We start from the raw sequence: 25,038 nt of genomic DNA, 5'->3' as shown, positions 1-25,038 counted from the left end.
GTGATTTAATCTACATTGGACAGACAAAACGTGATCTTAAATCTAGAATCAACGAGCACCAAAGAGCTATTAAATTTCAACGTCCAGAGCATTCCGCTCTTTGAAAACACTCTATAAATTCAGACCATAAAATTACTTGGACCAACGCCACCATTCTTAAAACTGAAAAGGATTATACAAAAAGATTGTTCACAGAAAAATGGTACATAAACCAGAAGGCACAACATGCTCTTAACCAAAAAGATGGTCAGAATTTCCCCTCTGTGTACAAAAAATTACTTTAACTTTAGCTTCACCTTTTCCATTCTCAGTGCGTTTTCTCTACCATTGTTATTGCTAATCCCATTGTTTTCTGTCTTGTCTGATGTCTTTTCAACGTTTCTTGACAGTGGCCCAATAGATAGATAAAATTACGCTGTTGGAAAGTAGCCTACTGGTTTTAGGCATTCACTGCATTTAGTTTAACCTCTAGGTATCATTGCGTGTTTTAATTCTGATTCTTGCTGCTTTACTTTACTCATTTTATCAGTATGTTTTTGTGTTGTGCCATCGTTGCTGAACAGGTTGTGTTAACCTGTTTTAGCCACCTTGATAAAGTCAGTCGTGCTGACTGACGAAACGTCGGAAATACAAAAGCTAGTTATCATCTTTAACATCACGAGGTAACCTAGCATATAGTCACCAGAAGAACGCAAACTAATTTTATTACCAAATGCCTGGTGAACAGTCTCTCTCTGTTTTTATTACAAATTTTTGTTCACTACTTTTATTCAGAAAGTGTCATTCTTTTATGATCTTGCGTTGTTACGTTTTTATTTTCATTAGTTGGAAATCCGTCAACGCTTGTGTCTCGGGGCTCCTGTCTAGCGATAACACACTGTGCATTTCTAACTTGAAAATACAAATGTACGCACGCAAGTTAATTCGGAAAGTGTACATTTGTGTCAAACAGTGAAATTTTTAAGCTAGGGAGGCACACAATTTTGGCGACGAGAGTACCATCAAGTCGCGTTATCTCAGTCGTTAATCGCCCGACTTTGCACATAAAGATACCTCGACTCAATATGAAGCAGCTCTGGTTCCGCTCTCGGGTTGAGCAACGTATTTCAGGACTGCTTTCCATTCAGCGGCACTTAGTGGATGGCATAATTCACAGACAAGAACACTTGAACAATCGAAAACTTTACTCTGCCAATCTCCGTGACCGACCTGGTTCAAAGCCTCTGCAAGTTTTATTTTCGGACTGACAAAGCCTTGATAGGTTATACCTGGTAGTTTCGCTTTTGACGCAGGACCGGTTACCGAGATTGACAGAGCGAAGTTTCCGTTTGTTGAAAATGATTTTGCGGGAAATATTCCATTCAGTAGTTGCTGCTGAATGGAGAGCAATTCAGAAATGCGTTGCTCAAGCGCACACCCCGAGAGTCGAACTAGCGTCGCTTGATCTTGAGTCGATCGCGTAACTACTGAGCTAACGGGGCGGATTGCAGTGCGTACATTAGAGTATGCGAAACTATCAGAGATAGAGTATGCGAAACTATCAGAGGCTCTGTCAGTCCGAGGATAACGATTCAAACCAAACAAATAATGGACGTAGCCTACCTAGGCCTATGTATTAATTGGAACCTTTTGGTTGTAAAAGTTCTGGTCAGAGCATGCGATGGACCCGATAGAAATGCGCGTTTGAGTTGTACGCTGAAGACAAGAACATTTGGATTCCATCGAGAAAGCGAACTTTGCTATCGCTTTGTGTTGGAATGACTGAGCACTGTGAGCAGTGAGACATCTTTTGTCCAATGGAAGAAGAATTGACTGCGTATGAAGCTGCATCATTTTGGATTTTTGTTTCAAAGGGATGGAGAAGCAGTGGAACAATTCGTAACGTTATTGCCACAGTAACCTGAAACGTACAGTGTCGAAGATGATGATGAAATTCTTGATCAAGTGGTGGAAAATTGTGGATTGCATCGAGACGCGACCTAATTTGTCACATTTTATAGATTTTGACTTCATCTACTGTGAATAATAATGTTAATAATAAAGTCCTGTAGCGACATGGCTCATTTTTTAATTTATTTCAGGTTTACGACGTGTCATCACGTTATGCAAGAAAGAACACAATCGTTACAGCTTTTAAAGTCTTCGGTTTGACCCGACCTGAAATCGATCTCAAATCTACCAGAGTCGAAGACGAAACCACTCGGCAACTGAGCTGGTGGCTACAGCTCAGTTGCCTGAGTGTCTACTGTCTCACTGAACTTTTCTAAGATTTTGTTTCTTTTTCTGACTTACAATCATATAAAAGCTGTTGTTGCCTGAGGGAAGCACTAAAAAATTTCAAAAAGTAAGTTAAAAAACGTTCAATCGGATTGTTAGCGAACGGCTAACAGTCGGACTGAAATTTTTTATGTATCAAATTGTCCTTGTTTTTAAAAGCCTGGTGCTGTTAAAACCCAGTTCGTCACTCGGGGAAGGCAGTAAAAAGACGTTAAAATAATATTTTTAGAAATTTTATTCAGACAATTGGCAAAGTCTAGAAGAGTCTTGCAAAATTTAGCAAATCATGCGTAATTTAAATCTATGAACATTAAGAAATCAAAGTCCCAAAGCCAGGAAGGCAACAACGTTTTCTGTTTTAAAACCAGCCAAGGAAAGTTACCGAACTCGATGTGGCAAGGAAGACAATGACTGGAGCTGCCTCGCGCAAGAAGGTCTTCCCATCGTGAAGTCAATTTGCTTTGCGAATAGCTTTTCAGTAACACGTCCACTTTGGAGTTTTAATAGTATCCCCTTAGCTCCAAATTGCACGGTGAAACTCAAACGAAGAAAAATTAATCCAATTTTTAGGGTTAGAATTTGTTACTGAATCCAATCAATCAAGAGACTTTGGAGCTACGTGGGTATGTAATCCTTGACATTTTGTGGTCAGGTCAAAGAAATGTTTTTTACGTAATTTGTTTGGGAGTGCTTCTTGCTTGATTTGATGTTTCATCAGGTTAATCTCCCACAAGTCTCCTGCCGTACTGCTGATGAACAACTTGTGTTTTCGCTAGCCAATGAACGGAGAAAGGTAAGTTTCTGGTTACTAATAGCAATAATAATACTAATAGTTAAGTGATTTAGTTTATATCAGTTTAGTCCAGGGGTTCTTAACCTTTTTAATAGCGTTACCCTGAAAAGAGCCTGGTAGACTTCAGTTAACCTCTTCCAAAAGTGATGACACCATGCTTTTAAGACAACACGAAATTGACGTTTTAGTTTGATTTCAGTTGTTAATTATTCCAATTAGTTGTTAAATTTGTTTCGTTTTTCAACCATAAACAGATGAAACCAAGCAACCACTCGGCATTTAACATAATATATTAAACTGAACATAAACTATCTACGAACGTTTTCGGCCATACACAATACACATGTTAGTCCTTTTCAAGTAACGAAAAAATAACTGATTTTACATCTACATTGAAATAAATAACTGATCTTCACACTAAATTGAAAACGAAATGCATAAGAATGAAACGGCAACGCTGGGGAGAAAGGCACATCACATGGCGGTTAATTCCGCGAGGCAAACACGCATCTTAAATGATGAATTAAGAAAAGACGTTAAGCAAATAAGAAGCACCTGCGGCAAACAACTGCGTATTGAGGCTAGGATTACATGATTTTATTAGCAAAGCCTCGTGGATTTTAGTGTCAAGTTCGGTGAAACATTTACGCAAAACTCTAAGAGATTTCAAGGATGGTTTGTTGTTTAAACATGATTGGCAATGGAATATATGGTCTTTAATGGCACTTCTGTTCAAATTAGTATCTAAGTGCTCCCTCACTCTCGTGGCCACATGCCGCGTGGACATACCAATGTATGTGGGCTACAGTTCGCGTCGTGCGAACAAGTGAACTTGTACACGACATTTGAACACAAGCAGGAGGGAGTCCCAGATTTAAGCTGAAAATAATAACCCACTTTAAATGTTTTATATACGGGAATAATATTCACGTTGAACTTCATTTTACTAAAACTTGGCATGTTATTGACAAAACGTTTCGATGCTTTACCGATAAAGGGAGCTATTCGAAAGTTTTTCAATTCACGTTCGTCCGTTTGAGAGTGCGTAGAACGTGAATCCAAAAACCTACTGAGCACCTTATTAAAAAAACCATGTGGGGTAGTTGTTCGCATTAAAATAAGAACGTAAACGATTGACATCATTATTAAAACTATCAACATTAGAACAAATATCTTGTGCTCGCTTGAGCAGGCACTTGATTAATCCAGATTTGTAGTTTTGCGTAAATGTTTCACCGAACTTGACACTAAAATCCACGAGGCTTTGCTAATAAAATCATGCAATCCTAGCCTCAATACGCAGTTGTTTGCCGCAGGTGCTTCTTATTTGCTTAACGTCTTTTCTTAATTCATCATAATTATGATGCGTGTTTGCCTCGCGGAATTATCCGCCATGTGATGTGCCTTTCTCCTCTGCTTTGCCGTTTCATTCTTATGCATTTCGTTTTCAATTTAGTGTGAAGATCAGTTATTTATTTCAATGTAGATGTAAAATCAGTTATTTTTTCGTTACTTGAAAAGGGCTAACATGAGTATGGCCAAAAACGTTCGTAGATAGTTTATGTTAAGTTTAATATATTATGTTAAATGCCGTGTGGTTGCTTGGTTTCATCTGTTTATGGTTGAAGAAAGTCACCTCTTTACCAAAATTGTATTGTTTCGTTTTCACCACTCGTTAGCCGAGTGGTGAGAACGTCTGCGCGACGTTCGAAAGGACGTGGGTTCGACACCGCTCCAGAGCACGTGACTGTGTGTCGGCGAAAACACTTAATGACAAGCCAAAATAAGAGGAGCAGCTGACTCGAAGACTAATATGTCACTTCGCTGCTTCCTGTCTTAGTGCAGGCCCTTGGGGGCAAAAATGAGCATCTTTAGGCTAAACGTGTTACACGTTGTTTTTTGGTAGTTGATGAATCTAACTTCAATTTTAGTGGGTGCCGCAACTTTTTGGGTCACGTGATTACCCCCAAATCGGGGATTCCCCCAAATCAATTTTGAGCTCTTTTTACGGCCCATTTTTATGCAATTAGATACGCTGTTTTTTACATTTGGACTGACTGCCACTACAAAATACACGAGATAAAAATCACACAAAATTATGTTATTAATGACGTCATTTTGACGTTATATATTAATTTTTTGCTTGTTTTTTTCTTATTGTAGTGGCTTGTTTGTTGTTGGTGTTACTTTTTTGGTTACAATAAGTTAACAATGCTAAAATAATTACCCCTTCAAATATGACGTCAGCATTGCATCATGAATGACGTCACAATTTTGTTATGTGATTTTTTTTCCAGATGTTTTTCTTATAGGTTAGTATGGTAGGTAGGCAATAACTATAGGTAAGAGCATATATGGTTTGACCCCAAAAAAATTGCAACAAAAGGTTTTTCAACTGATTTGATTAGTATTGGGTGTCAGTACTAACATATTCAAAATCTTAAGGAATCCAACTTCCGGAAAGTGGTTATTTTCAAGATAGCTTCCAAGATGGCCGCCAAACCATTGAAATAATAGTAAGTTGACCAGTAACTCGGTCATCATATGACCAAAACATGTAGTTTTGATGTTTATATCTAGGTTTTTATACTCTGTGAAGTCAATGAGACTATTCTCAGAATTGTTAAATTATCTGATAGCCTATAAATTCAATATGGCAATCTAAGATGGCCGCCAAACCATTAAAATAACATAGTAAATTGACCAGTAACTCGGTCATCATGTGACCAAAACATGTAGTTTTGATGTCTATATCTAGGTTTTTATACCCTGTGAAGTCAATGAGACTATTCTCAGAATTATGAAATTATCTGATAGCCTATAAATTCAATATGGCAATCCAAGATGGCCACCAAACCATTAAAATAACAGTAAATTGACCACAACTCGGTCATCATATGACCAAAACATGTAGTTTTGGTGTCTATATCTAGGTTTTTATACCCTGTGAAGTCAATAAGACTATTCTCAGAATTGTTAAATTATCTGATAGCCTATAAATTCAATATGGCAATCCAAGATGGCCACCAAACCATTAAAATAACAGTAAATTGACCACAACTCGGTCATGATATGACCAAAACATGTAGTTTTGGTGTCTATATCTAAGTTTTTATACCCTGTGAAGTCAATGAGACTATTCTCAGAATTATTAAATTATCTGATAGCCTATAAATTCAATATGGCAATCCAAGATGGTCACCAAACCATTAAAATAACATAGTAAATTGACTATAACTCGGTCATCATATGACCAAAACATGTAGTTTTGGTGTCTATATCTAGGTTCTTATACCCTGTAAAGTCAATGAGACCATTCTCAGAGTTGTTAAATTATCTGATAGCCTATAAATTCAATATGGCAATCCAAGATGGCTGCCAAAACAATTAAAAATGTACAATAGCAATGTATTGTTTATTAAAAAACCCGGTAAATTTCTATATATATTTGGGTAAACTGAGCAGGCATAAAGAGTTTATACGATGTGGTCATGTAGACTCTTGACATAATCAGCGTAAAGAAAGCAAATGGATCAAGTATTACTAATGCTCATCGCTGTCACTCTCAATGTCATCGTCTGTAATTATGTGATTGCTGTATGGACACATGAACCACTTTGTCATGGTCCACATCCAGCAGGGTATGGTAGCACATATCTCCGGCAACTGTAGTGAGGTGGACACGATTCCCAATTGCAGTGTATCATTTTTAGTAGGTTATCCGGGGCAGCTTTCATGTCCGTCATGATTGGAACCATCTGATTATTGTCTACTTTCCATCCCCAGTCTAGAGCATCCATACCATCGTCAGTAGCTTACCCATCCTGACCATAATCTGGTAGTAAACTCTGAGGCAGTGGAATTTGGTAAAGGATGATGTAGGTGGCAAACGTTCAGGGTGAACAAAGGATTTGGCTGTTTTAATTTTCTTGACCAATGTATTGTAGCGCTGTGTTTCAAGGTTACTAATGCCAACGTTGCCAAACATAACGGTCATAGCTATGTTTCCAAGATCCTTAATGATGTGGTCTGTCTGATTTGGGAGAATAAAGCAATTTGCACATTCTTTGATTATTGGTTGACCTTTCACCAGTTTCTTGAAAGCGTCTTCTTCCCGATACCAAATATCCTTGACGTTGAATCACAACCGGTGAATGCATGAATGAAGAGGAGCTGTGAGCATATGTCTGGTTCGATGATTGCTTTAAGTTTGTTGATGTCGTGTATCTTGGTTGCGTAAGCTTTGTCGGAGCGGAAGTAAAGGTCTTTAATGTCTGGGTCAGTGTCAGCATAGTGTATAGTAACAATATTAAAAGGTCTGTGGGTTCACCAATTAAAGTCGTGCTATGTTGATGAGAGCAGTCCATCTGCCGTCTTGACGATGTCCACATCTGCATCACTTGGTGCGTTGATCACATTGCAGCTTCTATTCCTCAGTTGAGCAGAAATTAATCTTTCTTTGTTGGAAGCTCGAGATAAGAACTGCTCCTTCTTTCCAATGAACTCGGTGTCTACAGTAAAGTGAACAACCGGGTGAACGTTCATGCCGCGTCTTTGATGGGTATTGTCTTTGATAGACGGACCGCCATATCCATCAAAGACCACCGTTGCTAAGCGATAATGACGAATGGTAAAATCTGCATACGACTGCGCAATAGACCCATAACTGTCTCCAGCTTCCCATGGCACTCGATGCAACAAGAACCCTCCATCAAGGACGTAATGATCGGTTTTCAAGGTAGATTCTTTCACTACTTCATAATCGCCTGACATCACACTGCTGGCATGTTCTGTGATGGCGGTAGCTATTTGAGGCTTATCTTCTGCAAGAAACAGGCGAGGGTCTAGAGATGTTACGTGGCTGTCACAAGTAATACTCGTCTTCCTCTCAACTGGTCTGAGTTTTTGAGAAATGACAGCAACAAAACTGCGTTATATCAACTGGTTCAACAAGCTGTGATAACTTCAGCCGATCCAAACTTGTCTACGATTGTTGTTACATCGTTAGATACAGCTCTTAGCAATCAAACATTGGACATGTCTGAGATTTCCTCGTGTGTTCACGAAGAACCCGTATATTCCTCCATGTGAAACATGAATCCGATGCCATAGTCAAAACAGTAGATACTGATGTGGTAATTATTTCAATTTCGTGTTTTGACAAGTTAGAACTCTGTAAACTATGAGTTGAATTTGGAGGTGGAGAAAAAACTCACTTCATTCCAATCCATGACATTGTTTCATCTTTACCTCAATCTCTGATGATTTGCACTTCTTTACCTTTGTTTTATGCTATCACAATCTGTGATACTGTTTCGTCTTTAGAAAAAGAACTCTGACATTGCATCATCTGGTGTCGTGTATTAATTTGATTTGTAGATCATAATTACCTATTATTTTAAATTTTAAAATGGCATGACTAAAAGGGAAACTCACCCCTGGTAGCTGCTCTTCTGGTTATAAGCTTACCCTTGATGACGTCGTTATTGCGTCATACTGTACTGGAATTATTGTTATTGCTTGCAATTGTAAAATTTTAAACATTTGCAAAACTTAGGCCAATAATGAGAGTATTTGATCGCTTTTTTCGGAATAAACTTACTTTTGGTTTCTGAATTTCAAGTTGTCTAGTCTTAATAATGTAATGATGACGTCATAAAAGATGCAATCATGACGAAACTACTTTTAGGAATTTTGAAATGGTTTTAGTAACCGGTACTCCAAACTACTTCAAACCAACAGCAAACGACCAAAATAGATTAAAAAAGCAAAAAATGTGATGACGTCATAATGACGTCATAAATCAAGTTATTTTGTGTTTATTTTGTCTCACTTATTTGTATGTGCTTTTTAAGTTAAAATGTGAAAAAATCAAATATGTAATTGCACAAAAATGCCGTAAAAAGAGCTGAAACGTGATTTCTGGGAAAATCCCCGATTTGGTGGTGATCACGTGACCCAAAAAGTTGCGGCACCCACTAAAATCAAACTTGGGTTGACCAACCGCAAAAATATGCAAAAAAAACAACGTGTAACACGTTTAGCCTAAAGATTCCCCTAAGGGCCTGCGCTATCTGTTGTATCGCATCTGTGATCGCAGTGTAGGCCTACTGTATGTTATCGCAATGGGCGCAAATAAAAACACGATTATTATTCATAGATACCATTAAGTTGAAAAATATCTTAATCAAAAAACAGTTCTTTAAAAGTGCGTTTACAGCGATAATTGTATTCACTTGGATAAAAATGACGACGTTCCGAGTAATCTTTGCTTTTCATAACTGGATATTACTACTATTGTGCGCTTGAGCAACGCACGTTAAGGACTGCTCTCCATTCAGCGGCATCTAATGGATGGAATAATTCCCTAGCAACAAGACTTCAACAATCGGAAACTTCACTCTGTCAATCTCGGTCACCGGGCCTGCGTCAGTGGTTCAAAGCCTCTACAAGTATGGGAAACTGCCAGGATTAAGCTCTGCAAGAAGCTTTCCAAGTCCGAGGATAAAGATTCAATCAATCAATCAAAACTGGTTGAACGAAAAAAATTAATGTGGAAGATGATTGGTGTCCAGACTGTCCACGAAAAAAAAGAATTTACAAATAGCCTGAGAAATCCTTGTTAATGCCATTGCGTTCTGCGATGCTAATGACTATTTATTATACTGACAGTTTATTATACTGGTCTATCTTAAGAGCCAAAGATAACATCTTCTCCACTCCTATAAAACGGTTTATTCAAACTTTAGAGCCTGGCGGCGAGAAACTGGGTCAGGGTAGCTTCATTCAGTGCTGCTATGCCATGTATTTCATTTAGTGCTTTGTAGATGTCAAAGAAAGCATGGTGTTAAATGAAATGAAGCGACCTGTAAACGCATGGCAAGTGAAAATCGACTTTATATTTTCATTTTGTCTTGCATATGCACTACTGATGATCCCAAACAACAGTGAAACTAGAGTATCTCGTCTTCCATTTTCGCTCGATCGGGGCCTTAATTCCTTTTCCTAATTTTGATGAAAATGTCTATAATTTCAAATGCCGATATTTCTGTTTTACGTTTAGGTTCCTTTTGATAGGAAAAATTTGATTGGTTTAAATTTTTATACGCGGATTGAGAGAGCCTCTGATGGGTTATTTCTGGAAGTTTTGCACACTTGTAAAGACTTCAAACCACAGACGCAGGCTTATTTACATTGGTTGACTGTAAATTAATCCATCCACTAGGTGCTACTATACGTAGGTGTTGTTCTTAAAATGCGTTGCTCAAGCCCACACCCCGAGAGTCGAACCAGCGAACCAGATCTGCGATTTGTTTGTGCCTGGGGATGGGTATTTTCGAATAGTTGAGGATTCGAATCTATTCTAGAATAATTATATTGAATCCGTTATATTGCTGCCAAAATAAAAATAAAGCAGACGCTAAATAAAATCAAGGTTTTGTTTTGGACACAATTTTTGCTCATTAAAAAGTAAAATAATTGCCGTGCAGTGTTTATAGCTTTCCAAACCTTTTCCTATTAAAAGATATGTCAATTTGATAGTGGTTAGCTCTGTAAACTAACAATGTGGAGACTGATACAATACAGTTGCTGTTCCAATACCCCGGCGATAAACAGCGCGACACTTACTGATAAGAATTTAAAACTAAGTGAAACAATGCAACCAGTATTGGTTTTTATACTGATTTACTGTATAGAAACGTTGAAACAATATAAAAGGACGAATTTTGCTTCCCAGTGCGTCACGCAAGAAAAATGCGGATTAATTTTGATGTTAAAGTGTTAGTGAACCAAACGATCATCGCACGTATAGCTATCGTGAGTATTTATGGAGTTTGTGGGTAGTAGAGGTTTATGGTAGGTGTCTACTCATTGCTGCAGTTTAGTTATATTTGGCTTGAGTGTCTCTGGGAAGTTTTTGCAATGTCAGGAAACAAATTGCAAGAGATATTGTAGCCTAACTCTGTCAAGCACTCAGATGTTTAGAGAAAAAGATATTCCAAGAAACAATTCCAGAACCATAGGAAGAAAATGTTTGGAACATATTTAATCATACCTTGATGCCATCTGTTCAGCTTGCTGCTGCCACATCTGTTGAAAGATCTTTCAACGTGTCTTGCTCGATGAATTCCCAATAATGCTTGTAAACATTTGGAGAACTGGACTAATTAGACTTGTGTTGCACATATAATATGATCACCTTTTAATCATTCAATCCAAGTATGTCGTGACGACAAGACATCTACAACACCACATCATATTTACTTTGTAACTTTACAACTTTATGCTCCTCTTTCCTATCACGATTAACCCAAACATGAATGGGTTTGCTTGAGTGGTTTTGAAAATACTGTATTAGCATTTGAAACTCTCGATATTTTTCTCAAAATGGGAAGACTTTTGTGGGTTTGTGGCACTTCTACACGTTAACATTTTTAGAACTATTTTAGATAATGTTTTCTTATAGTAAATAGAACTCTTTGGCAGGGTAAGACTTCAAACTTTAAAAAAAAAAATTTTTAAACTAGTCTGGAATTCACTTATTCGCACGATATCTAAAGTTTTATTTTGGGAACCACATTTATAATAAAAATGGGAACATCATTCTACAAAAAGGTTTATCGTTGCCAGCTTTTTCCAATCTCTTAAATTATAGAGGAGTGGTTCTTAACCGGGGGACACGTCCTTTTGGGGGCATCAGTCACTTCTCATGAGAAGCGCGTGCTCTGCAACAAATTTAGTCTTTTTGCGGTTTGCAGTGGTTAGATGTTCTGTAGCCTACCATTTTTTTACGATGTGAGTTCATAAAGCTGGAGCTCTTTGCAGTCGTCTTTTCAATCGTCTATGTAAGTGTGAAGACATGAAATCTGATCGCAACCTAATTAGTCTACCTCGCTTTTTCACACGAGTGTTCGAAGGTTGTCCAAAGAAACATGCAACTTAAAACTTTGCTATTTAAGCTCTACCTCTGGAAGAGTCAAGTTGAACAAAGAAATTCAGTGAGCTTCAGTAACTTAGGTTAGATGGTCAGTAACTTAACTTAGTAACTTAACTTAGGTCAGTAACTTAACTTAGTAACGAGGTTAGATGCTACACTCGCAGATGATAAGTTTGAGCGCACAGATTATGCAACAACTCATCTGAATGTCTTGAAAGCCAAAATGATGAAATAGTTTCCAGATGTAGAGGAAAACCTGGAAATCCAATCTATTTTGAACTTTGACCCCACTGCCAAGTAAAGCATGTAATAATTATTGTTACTAAAGGGAGGCTTGTCTAATAAAAGGTTAAGGACCACTGTTATAAAGCAAAGAAAATGTCGTAGTTGTATGGACCGACATTGTTTAGGCTATTGAGCTTTAATTCTCAAGTTTCTGTAGCAAAAGTGAAGAAAATACAGTGTGTTTATATTTCAGAATAAAGCGATATCGTACTTAGCCTACACTGGCATTATGTTTGGTGTTTTGTGACGAAAAAAGTTTTTAAAATGTTGGTCTGTTGTTCAATCCTTTGTTGTTGTGGCAACTGCCTGCATTGTTATGCTGCAACAGACTGTTGCAGTGTTTTGAGTTCACTGTTGTCGTGGCTTGTTGTGACTGCAACGCCGGTGTGCAGGTTCGGATTGGTTACGCTAAGACTTTGAAGTTGCTGATGGATGAACAACCAAGTGCCCATTCCGCCAAGAAAGCTTCAATGAAATCTGGGGCATCCAAAAAATCTTCCATATGCTCAAAGAACACAGTGAGCCCTAGGGAGGTTGCTGAACCGTCCGTGCGCTGCTCCAAATTGAATATTTCATCCATTGACATGGTGGACGGCGAAAGCACAAGGTAGAACCTGTAGCATGTTGGTTTCCTTCTGTTGTTCACTTGTACTTTATACAGTAACTGTAGACTAGTTGTCTATTTAAAACCACTGGGGTAGTTTTTTTTTTTTTCAGAGTGGAAAGTGTCGAGCTGGTTCTTCCCCCTCATGCCAATCACCATGGCAACACATTTGGAGGACAAATTATGGCGTGGATGGAGAACGTAGCTTCGATATCGGCAAGGTACGTGACAAGATATTTCTGAAAATCAGTAGGAAAGTCAACACAGTCAAAGCTTTTTGCAGCACTTCTTTGTGTTATACTGTAAAAGTTAGTTTCGGTTGCCCTGTAGGCGTACTCATTTGAGGAACTGTTCATCATCATTCAAATTAGGTTGTGTTCCCACTAGTGGGGGTGGCCGATTCCTTCCTTGCGGCAATTGCCTTCTCTCCTATTCTCCATCTCATTCTATCCATTGAATCTTCTTCTTTACCTGTTCTTTCCATGGTCTTTTTGGACGTCCTCGTGTTATAGATAAAAATACACTGACAAGAATACTGACTTCTTGTTTGCTTATATGTGAATTTTGGTTGTTTGAAATATTGCTTATGTTGTATTTGGTTTAAAACCTTCTCTGGAGCATTATCATAACATTGATAATGTAACTAAACTAGCCATAGCCTTTGTCACTTTGTGTGTATTTAGTACAACAACGGCTATAAAATTTTCATGGTGAAGAATTTTAAACCTGTTTACTGATCCGTTTTGCAGCATTGTGACTAAAATGTGCGTCAAAACTTTGAAATCATGAAAAAAAAAAATCGTTTGGTCAATACAAAGTGACAAATTAATCAAAAGGAAACTGAAAACATTTTTAAATTTAGTTTTATCCTAAATAAATCAAGCTTTCAATAAGTTTTTCAATAATCAAGCATTCGATACAAAGTGACAAATTAATCAAAAGGAAGAGTTTAAAATATTGTTGCTTGGTCTATTGTTCTCGTTTGTTGACTTGATTATATTCTTCTGACTTTATTCCCATTTCAAGTGGTGTTGCCAGTGCAGATTGCAGTCCTCCACATCACTCTGTCTGCAGCATCTTCCCTACACTCCCACTACTTCCATATCTTCTGTCACATAAACTCTCCATTTTATTCTCGGCCCTCCTCGTTTTCTGTTACCAACTCCCAGTTGTCTTATCCTTCTTTCGACATAATCTTCGTCTCTCTTAGCGATGTTACCCAACCATTTAAGGCAGGGCTTCCAGGTTCGTTTATCACCCCACACCCCATGGGATTGATGAAGTCAATCTTTTCCTTGATGAAGTCAATCTCGCACCCTCTGTTTTGAAGCGGAGTGGTTCTGTGACAAAAATTCAAAATACGTACGAAAACAACGCAGAAAAGCAGCTCACCGGTCTTCATATGGCTGATGAATAGGAAAAAGGGCAGCCTTCAACAACGCAATCTCATAAAATGCAAAAGCGAATAAATATAGAAATAACACAGACTGAGAACATAATGGCGTTAATCAAGATCTTTGATCATGATCTCCTGTCTCTTCTTTGCAATTATCTGTTCGAAACGTGGAACCTTGTGAGACAATGCAATGCGCAGATCATTTTCGGGCTCCAGGGCGTTGCGGTATTTATTTTTCATGTAAAGTAGAGATGAAAATCCCGATTCACACAGCCAAGTGGTAGCAAATGGAACCAAAACTTGCAATGCTTTCTTAGCCAGAGTTGGATACCCAGTTTGAACGCTGCACCAGAAAGTTTCGAGTGAGCTGGACTCATAAAGCAGCTTTGTCGATTGGCATACTTGCATATCTATCAGATGTTCCTTATCTTCATTCTCATTTCCCATCTTCTCTAATTTGAAGGCAAAGGAGTTGATGATCCAAGTTTCCGGTTCTTCCAGATCTCCACTCCACGATCTTCCAGCACGCAACAAGCCACAAGCAATCACAATATTCACATTCTTTCCTGGTATCGAACAATTTAGGTCATTTAGATCAGTGCTCTTCAACCGGTGTGCACGGTGCACCCTAGGGTGCACCAAAATATGCATGGGGTGCACCAGTACGAAAAGGTATACATGGGTGCATCACAAACTTGTCACACTAAACAGATACTTTTTACAAAAACTTTCTGTGAGCAAAAATGAACCATTAATATTTGACTTTCAGGATATTAGAAAAAAGATGTAGGTTTCAAGTCATTTTGCAGCAACTGAAGGACTATATTGACTGTGTATTTATAGACCGCAATGCTACTACAATCCTCTGTATTTTTTTAAATGTTGATGTCTAATTTGATGTTTGTTTTTTAGGTATAATATTATTATTTAGTTAACTATTTTGTCTGTGATGTCTCTATTCAAATATTTTACGAAAACTTCAACTTCTGTATCAACGAGCGAGGGTAGTGTCTTTCAGCAAAACGAAGGCAGTGCAAGGCATGAAGATAGCCAAAGCTGTGCAACGGAAACTGAAACTCCTCTGACGTCTATTGCTTGCAAAGGCGGGAGAAATGTGAAACGCAAAAGTCAAACAGTGTCCACGCCAAAACGAAGAAGATGGAATGAGGATTATGTGAAGTACGGTTTCCATCTTTCAACAGATGATAAACACAATCAGTATCCATCGGCTAGTTGTCTGTTTTGTGCAGTCAAGTATGCCAACTGCAATCTTGTTCCTTCCAAACTCGAGCTGCATCTTCAAAAACAACATCCTAAAAAAGTCGGACTGAAGGAGGAAGATGCAAGGGACAGGGTGAAATGGAGAAAAGGGTTAAGACAATTGCTGCGCGGAAACAATCGGCCACCCCCACTAGTGGGGAACAAACCGACGATGGATTATGATGATGATGATGAACACCAGTACAAGTCCAAGGAGTTTTTTGAGTCACAGTTATCATCAATTCGTAAGCAACAAAGATCCTTTGAATTGCAAATGATAGGCAAACAGAGTAAAACATTGTGTTAGCTTCGTTCAAGATGGCTCATGTTGTTCTTAAAAGCAAACGTCCTTATACAGAGCTAGAATCAGTAGTATTACCATGTCTTAAAGTAGCAGCAGATTTGATTCATGGTGGTAAAGAAGCAGTTGATAGAGTTTCAAAAATTTCTCTGTATGATACCACAGTTTACCGCCGATGTCAAAGTATATCAACAGACTTGGAGGATCAGTTGATACAAAAGTTGAAGGAAGCGCCTTCGTTTGCCATCCAGTTAGACGAAACAACTGATATATCTTTAGAAGCTCAACTCATTGTGTTATGTAGATTTGCTGATATTTCACATAAAACAGTGAATGCAACCGCCAAGATGAGGGGAGCAATTGAAAAAGATATCATACCTCGGTTTGAGTTGTTAGTTAATAATGTGCAACAACAAAACAGTCATTAAATAATGATTTTTTTATATCGCTTTTACCTCAGTTTACCTTTTAAGTAAACAGGGTGCATGAGTTCGTCACAACAAATTTAAGGGTTCACCAAACCAAAAAAGGTTGAAGAGCACTGATTTAGATGTTGGAAAGCATCCGCCAGGTATGCCAACATAGGAGCAAAGTTAGGATATTCAAAAGTATGCACAAGAGCATTTTTTCGTTTTCGCAGAAACTGTTCAATTTCCATACTGCGCTCAAAAAACCTTTTCAAAACCTTACCTCTGGAGAGCCACCTGACTTCTATATGAAACAGCAGAACATAAGCACCATCATCAAGATCACTGCAAAATGCTTTAAACAAACTGTGATTCAAAGCTCTTCCTCGAGTATAATTTACAATTTTAACACACGAATCCATCACATTTTTCAGAGTAACGGGCAAAGTCTTTGGTACAAGAGCTTGACGACGAAGAATACAATGAGTATTCATCACCTCTGGAATGTCAATTGCCAACAATGAGCAACAATTGCATATAATGAGCAAATTGCTGACACAATATTATCGCATTCTCCCGCTACAAATCACGTGACGTTCGGACCACAGCCTTTTTGTAATCAGCAACTTGTCGGGTGGTAGTTTCTTGTTGTTGTGCATTGTGCTGTATAGGCCAACATACAATGCTCTGAGAGATGATCACCATCTCCCTCGTTAAACAAAATCCATCTCTATATACGGTATAGCTCTTCTTCCTCGGTGGATTCTCGCACCCCCAGGGGGTGCGAGCACCCCCAATCGGGAAGCCCAGATTTAAGGCGTCTCTCTTATCTTATCTTGCAGCTTTCCGACAACCACATTAAATGCTCATTTTTCTTCTTTCGTGTGAGACAAGAGTGTTCAGATTTCAGGACAGGTGATGGATAGCCAGGTAAGTGTACAGCTTTGTCCAATCAAAGATACGTGCGGGTTGGAAAAAGTTTTAAGGTTTGTCAGGCACACTTTGTAGCAGAATGCTTTCTCGCAGATTAAAAGAAAGGTTATACAAGGCGTGTGTAGCAAGCGTGATGTGTTATGGAAGTGAACGTTGGGCGATGAAGAGGACAGATATTAGGGGAATGCAAACGACAGAGATGAGGATGGTTCGTATGATGTGTGGCAAGACACTTCTTGACAAAATTAAAAATGATGTATTGAGAGAGTGGACTGATGTTGAGAATATTGAAGAGTACTTGCGTGGTCACCGTCAGAGATGGGTTGGACATCTTGAACCAATGAATGAGAACAACCTCACAAAGCGAGTTTGGAATAAGGTAGCGACAGGAAAAATGAGAAAACAAAGACCGAAGAAAACGTGAGATGACACAGTGAAAGATGACATGACTAAAGAAGCCTAAAAATTGAAGATGCCAACAATAGAGAGATATGAAAGAGTCGCTGCAGACAACTGGTCGACTCTATGTTTCGGGATGAAGATCAAGAATTTGATTTCTTTCCGTGTTGGAAGTAGTAAACCAGGGGTCACCAACCTTTTTTGCATGCGGGCCACTTTGGCACTAAGGAAAGCTGTGGCGGGCCGCACTAATAAAATGTTAGGTAGGTTGACTCTTATGCTAGAAAAGAACGCATTTCGTACCCAGATTGGCTTCCTTGCCTTCCCGTCCGCTTAATCTAAATCTTCAACTAGGCCTACCAGGTGTAAACCTGGATACAACAAACAAAACAATCAGCATATTCATCGCCAAGCAAGAGTGGAGTTGTCACTTCGCTTCACAAAAGATATCTTGCAATTAACAATTTCAGTAAACAAGGAAATGTTTGACACATCGCAACATAGGCAACAATAGTGACCTGCAAACATATCAGCGAAAAATGGGCTCCAATAACAGGGAAAAAGAAACTAGGCACCATGAAACAAACGCTTGTCGAAATCACCGAAAAATCGTAATTCTTGAACAGTCTTCCCTCTAAAAAAGCAATGAGCTGGTTTTCATCCTTTTTGTGAGAGTCTATAACACCGTTTTTCTTTGATTATTGTTAACTGTCACTTGCGGTGCTTATCAGCGTGTCAAGAATTTTTGATTAACAACATTTTGGAGGACTTGCTTCGGCAGTATATGCTTCGGCAATACTAAAATTGGAACGATACAGAGAAGATTAGCATGGCCCCTGCGCAAGGATGACACGCAAAATCGTGAAGCGTTCCATATTTCTTTTAAAAAAAAAAAACTTTTGCAGTAGCCTACTAAGCTAAATATTTTCATAATACAATCGGAAAAAGTCCTTAAATTTATATATAATATTTTGCCAATCTATTATAAATTGAGTTGGCACACCGACCTAATTTTCCAACAAAAACTTGCATAAAGAGAACACTGCTCGTGAAACACAATAACGGTGAAACGCATGACATTTGCAAACATAAAATAAGCAACCCTATGCTCACAGACAATTTTGAAATTCGAAAACAGACGTTTTAATCAACCACTGGGACAATGTGGCTGGACATCGCATTGGAATAACTTTAAGCAACCCCCACCTAGAACTATAATCTGATTGGTCGGTTGGTGGAATCGTATGCAAACCGAAAATATGCTTCTCGGAAAGTATTTTTGCCTTCGTGCTCATTAACTCCTCAAGAAAAGTATTTTTGGTTATACTTGTACGCTGATACCTTCCGCGGGCCGCATGCGGCCCGCGGGCCGCCATTTGGTGACATCATGTAGTAAACCATTCGTCAGTTCAAGCTGACGACCTGTTATCTCACAAATAGAACTATTTGACTGTTTAACATTTGATATCTGTTATAGTCGCCATTTAATTTACGTTGATATCATGTAACTCGTGACCAGCGTCACTGCATAATCACCTTCAGCGTTTGTCGTAATCAATTAGCGTTCTGTACCACGTTTTTTAGTTACATGCCTTGAATTTCTTGCTATATATTGCGTTGTTTTTGTACACTCAGTAAGTATCAAGAGGTAAATGGATTTTCACTTACTTGGTTAGCTATAATTATTTTCACTACGCTTTGTATGTCGATCGTTTATTGGTCAGTGCAAACCTTACTTACTTCATTTTTATTATATAAAACACAACAATATCTCAATAAACTAAGTCATCAATCTTTCTAGTCTTTTTACATGTAAAAGATAGAAACAATTGTGACAATTAATCAGTGATCATCATAGGCGTCGAAATAGGGTGGGCCGGGTGGGCGACGCCCACCCTGCCGTGAAACGAGGGTGGGCAAAATATGTTTCGCCCACCCTGTTTTCATGACACTTATGAAGTGTTCGTTACAATTATTTCCGTTTTTCTTAAACGCTGGACTATCCAACCAACTGCAGCGCAACTTCTTGTTTTACGCTATGTCTCTCGCTAGGTATCCGACAGAACAAAGCAATTCCGCAACAACGCTGCGTGGAAAAAATGCGGTACTCACTGCATTGTTGTTGCTACGGCAACTGCCACAGCTGGCAATTCCTGGTGAGCGAAAGCCACGTTTGATTTTTTCTCCGAATGGTCTCAGTTTCGTTACGTCACAATCAAACTTCAGTTCCCGGTCAGCGTAAGGGAATGTGAATATGACATCATAATGAACATGACAATAAAATAACCGATACAAACTAAAGACGTACTAAAACAATCACTTTTACAAATCAAAATGCGGCAAATCCGAAGGCGCCACTTTAAAGATAACAAATCACGAGTTACGCGCTTTTTAGGTCGCAAAGCAAAACATAAAAGAAGTTTGTTTAGTTTAGCAGCGCTCATAAGATCGCAAGATGCAAGAAAGAAAACATCCAACCTATTAAAGCTTAATTGCTGCAGTGAGGCTAAACGCAGTCTTTGTGAGAAAGACTAACCACACTTTTCGAAATTAGCGTAGGCAATTGCCGAGGTGATTGTAAGGACCACAAGATTACAAGAAAAAACTAATTTTCTTAGACTACACCAGACTAGGAATTTGATTCAATCTTACTATTGCTGGATGTTTTGTTTGGGTTACTTCCTACTTTGCCCGCGCTTAGACACGTGCCCAGCTGGGAGAATCTTTTATAAAAATATCACCCTATTTGCATTGATTTAACTCCCAATAGACGTCAATTTATTGTAAGCATCTACTCCTTGTTGCGCCTCGCTTTCCGTTATCTCGTCCAGCTGATACAGCATCTGATGATACCGATTCTGACTAGTTCTTTATCAAACAGGCTTTGTGTTGCTCGCAGTGTCCCAATTGTGCCGAAATTATGTTGGCTTATAACAAGCTTACATAAATCGAGGCGATCTCGCAGGGAGCTATTAATATGTCACCTGTACCTGGTTGAGCAATTAACGTTATTTTATGATAATTCAACGTCGCTACATGTCGAATTAGCGTAAAACAAACGTAAATTTCTTATTGGGCATTGTTGTTACGCAATATAACCCGCCGGAAAAATTAAATCGACTTGTGCTGACTCGAACGTTGAATCAACCCAAAATTAACTTACTTTCCCCTCCCCGTGAGTTTTTTAACGTGAATTACCATAACAGCGTGCGTATCGCGCTGCTCGCTTTATCACTACTTTTGGTATTATTACATCACAACAAATCAAACAATGCGTTCGTAATAGACTACTCGAGTATATTTTTCGCTTCTCGTTTTACATGTTTTAGTACAATCTTTTCCTACTAAATATTCACAGTAATTGCCGAGGCAATTTCAAATTTTGCCGTTTGGCCTCGGCAACGTTTTTGCCGAAGTAAAAATATGCTCATTTTGAAGACTGAACCATTGCGAATTTGCAAACATACACATTCAATGAAATCTGTTTGAAAAGTCTCGCCCACCCAGAATTTCTCTCTTCTAAGAAAAAAATCGACGCCTATGGTGATCATCATCACAAAAGAATAAACGATTCGGTGTTAGACAGTTTACGCTGCCAGGATATTGTGGGGGCAGTAGGTCTGTGATTCTGTGTCACTAGTAATGAACTTCCCATTTAATTATTGAAACTCACTTGACAGTGTACACATACTAACATTTAACCACATTTTGTTGGCATTGCTGATAATTAGCTGAAATTTTATTCTTTAAATTCACTTTTAGTCACTTCTGCCACGGGGTGGCGACATTGCGATCCGTCGACATGGTTTACTTTCGAGCTTCAAGCACAGTCGGTGACCGGATTATATTACAGTCAATCGTTAACAACGTTTTTCAAAACAGGTCAGTGCAGTAACCTAGCTAGAGGTTTGTGCTACACACAGGTGTATTGTGAGCGTACTGGCTGTACTTTTTGACGCAAACAGAGAAAGCATACTGTAAAATTTATCAGCCCATTTGTACCCGCCCATTAAGGTGGCTCATCTCTGCTCTATTAATATAGAAAAATACTTGTTAAAATATATTTGTGCTGCCTGTTGTATGTTGTTTAGTTTTGATGTATAGATACTTTTGCATGGTCCATTGGTCCTGGGCCTCGTGCTTAAAGGATATTGTAATTTTGTGTCACTTCCGCTTCCTAATAAACCAGTGGCCCTTTATTAAGCCACTGTAGTATAGCAATTGGTCGTTTATAATTTAGGCACGCCCTAATAATTTTACTAAAAATTTGCCCCGATAGCTCAGCTGGTTAGCGCGTGACTTCGTGAACGAAGAAGCTTCAAGATCAAGCGGTGCTGGTTCGACTCTCGAGGTGTGCGCATGAGCAACGCGTTTCAGGACTGCTCTCTATTAAGCGGCACCTAGTGGATGGAATAATTCCCCAGCAATAAGACTTTAACAATCCGAAAATTTCACTTTGTCAATCTCGGTACGGTAAGGATAATTAAAATATGACAAATCAGGCCCCAGGTAGCCATGGTTCAAGGCATTAACTACAAACGATAGTTCAAAACCGAACAGCAGAAACTCAACAAGTGGTAGGCCTACAAGAATAATAACAAGTAAAACAGAGCCAGAAACAGGTCCCATGAGATGTAAGATACATGTGCTGCGGGAAGCAAATGAAATAGAAGCAAACCGCATAGAAAAAGACAACAAGGCCAACAATTGCCTGTTTGAAGGGAAACTACTTTAACATGATGAACTTCTTGCCAGACCCCAATGATTGCAATGAGACCGCCAACCAATCAGAACATGTTATAAGAGGCTACTGTCCAGTGGCGTATTCTGGTTGATTTTCGTAAGCATGCAGTGGAAGGAGGGTCATAGCCAGTGTAGGGGGGTCTGGGGGCATGCCCCCCCAGGAAATTTTTGAAAATTTGCCTTAGGTTTTATAGCTTTTCTTGCAATCTGAGCCTTACTTAGCTGATAATTGTTTGAGCTGTTTTGCAAAAAATGAGGTTTGGAACGCACCATGAATCCAATGTCTTAATTTTATATCTTTATTCTGCATTGCAGGAAGGCAGACTTGAAGCGCTATGCAGTGGTGTATGGCCTTCAGCATACACCCGACCCATTTTCTTGATGATCTTTTAAACTACTGTGCTTAGGTCTCAAGTAGGCTATATCATACTATTTACAGTAGAAAACCGCAAGGACTTAAACTATGAGGACCAAAAGAAAAAAGGCCAAACAAATGCCAATCGGAAAACTAAAAAAGACCAAGCGTCCAAACAAAAATAGTCCGGCCAAACACTTTTTAAAAACCCGGAATTTCTGAACTTTGGCCTTGAAAAGACCAATCTGGCAACCCTGGTCTTGAGATCGTGATTTTTGTTTTGCATGCAATTTCAAATCTGCATGCCTTGGTTCCACTTGCGCGACGGTGCTGTAAAAGAGTGGCGAATAGGCAAATTGTATTATCAACGCATGCTGAGCTCTTCTCAGCATGCAGGGTTGCCAAGGTCAGCAAAGTTGCCAAATTTTGAAAACGAGCAGTTGTTTCGAATATTAACATTAAGAAAGCGAGGTGGTTCTGCTATTAACATTTTAAATTTCTACGCATAAATTCGTTGTTTCTGAAAGATTTTTGATTTCATGAGAATTTGTAAGGCATGCAGTGCATGCCTTGCATGCATGGAGAATACGCCACTGGTACTGTCCAATTGTCATCCTTCTAGCACTCTGTCAGAGAATTGATTCTTGGTTTGAACTTTGTTTGGTAATTCTTCTTTTATTGTTGCATTTAATTACAAGCATTGACTGCCTCTTGCATGAAAAGTTTCCAAGATTCTCTGTTATTTGCTTTGTGCATTAGGCGTATGTTGGTGTTAGTTTTGTCGGTTTGTTGGTTTAACCATAGAGAAATAAAACAAAGTAACTTCAGCGGGTTTAACATGATGTATTACATACACAAATATAACATAATTAAAATAAACTCAAACGTTTTCGACACGTACATGTGTCCTCATCAGGAATTACATATCTGCAATATAAATAAAATGAAAATTCAAAAGTGGGAAGAACTAACTGGAAAAGGTGATCTGGTACTATGACACTTCCTCAAATGGGCGATCTACCTAATACAGAAAGCATATCACTAAGAAAACAAATCAACAGCTTTTTTTCCCTAAAGTCTGAACCTTAATTCATTTGTCCAGGCAAACACTCACAATAATATTTCAATAAATTTAAAATTTAATTTATGTCGTGGAACCGGTTTTCGTTCATTAGAACTCTTCAGCACAACTGGATCGAAACAAAATTACTTGAAACAAAAATTAGCCTACAAAATTAATAGATGTCACTGTCAGCATAACTGTACCAAAACGAACGAAAATTTACATACGGTATTAATTAGATAAAATGTTCATTGGAAGACATGGAAGACATGAACATTTTATCTAATTAATACCGTATGTAAATTTTCGTTCGTTTTGGTACAGTTATGCTGACAGTGACATCTATTAATTTTGTAGGCTAATTTTTGTTTCAAGTAATTTTGTTTCGATCCAGTTGTGCTGAAGAGTTCTAATGAACGAAAACCGGTTCCACGACATAAATTAAATTTTAAATTTATTGAAATATTATTGTGAGTGTTTGCCTGGACAAATGAATTAAGGTTCAGACTTTAGGGAAAAAAAGCTGTTGATTTGTTTAAAATGAAAATTGTAAGGTAAATTTGACTTTGCATTATAACTGTAACTATGTATACTAACGACACTCCAGACTGAAAAGCACAAACTGAACGAGTGACACAGGAATTACAAGTAAATTATACGATGGAAACAGATCACATGAGGTGTAAACTACAGGCATTTGACAAACAATTAGAACACACACAAGAGGAACGATGAGCCACAGGCGAATAACCGCCGGTTGAGAGACGGATTATTACGTTTGATTCTTAAGGCTTCCATGATCTTAGTCTGAAATTCAGATTTGCCTCGAGAGATGATTTTAAATTGGTCGATCGAGACATTGTCAGTGCACGTTTCACAAGAGGCGATGTGCTCTTTAATTGCACTTTTGGTTGTTGGTTGTTATTTTGGTTGTTGGTTGCCCACATTTCAAACCCATTTATTCTTTTATTAATGGATTTGGTAAACGTCCACTGTCCAGGTTTCTAAATTATATTTAAAAAATTGGATAAATGTAACACTTCAAAACTCTGAATCTGGTTGCGAAAGATATGTTCTTGTTGCATAATATTGCTTTCATTTGCTGGAAAGAGGCTTTTGGTAATTACAGAAGAAAAAATAGTAATAGTAGGTGTGGAAATTGAACCGTTATCATCGAAATAACTACTCCCTAACCTTAAGCCAAGCATCTGACGGCGAAACCATCTCTTAATTTGCTTTGTATCATCTGCTTTCTGCGCTTTTTCACGTCACGGAAAACGTAGC

General features: G+C 38.4%; 1 protein-coding gene and 1 non-coding gene across 2 annotated transcripts in view; both read left to right on the top strand.

Moving 5' to 3' along the window:
- LOC145782209 (acetyl-coenzyme A thioesterase-like) overlaps nucleotides 1-25,038 on the top strand; it is a 69,419-nt gene that overhangs the window by 26,056 nt on the left and 18,325 nt on the right. The window contains exons 6-9 of the mRNA XM_082593980.1: nucleotides 2,996-3,070; nucleotides 12,686-12,900; nucleotides 13,011-13,118; nucleotides 21,356-21,475. Of these exons, the coding sequence (XP_082450106.1) occupies nucleotides 2,996-3,070; nucleotides 12,686-12,900; nucleotides 13,011-13,118; nucleotides 21,356-21,475 (518 nt within the window). The remainder of the gene's footprint in view (nucleotides 1-2,995; nucleotides 3,071-12,685; nucleotides 12,901-13,010; nucleotides 13,119-21,355; nucleotides 21,476-25,038) is intronic.
- Nucleotides 18,372-18,474, top strand: LOC145782636 (U6 spliceosomal RNA). The gene has a single exon (XR_014290864.1). It is a non-coding gene; the product is annotated as a U6 spliceosomal RNA (small nuclear RNA).

The sequence above is a fragment of the Aplidium turbinatum genome, chromosome 13 (genome assembly GCF_918807975.1).
Source record: "Aplidium turbinatum chromosome 13, kaAplTurb1.1, whole genome shotgun sequence".
Classification (NCBI taxonomy): Eukaryota; Metazoa; Chordata; class Ascidiacea; order Aplousobranchia; family Polyclinidae; genus Aplidium; species Aplidium turbinatum.
This window is presented reverse-complemented; position numbering and strand designations above follow the sequence as displayed.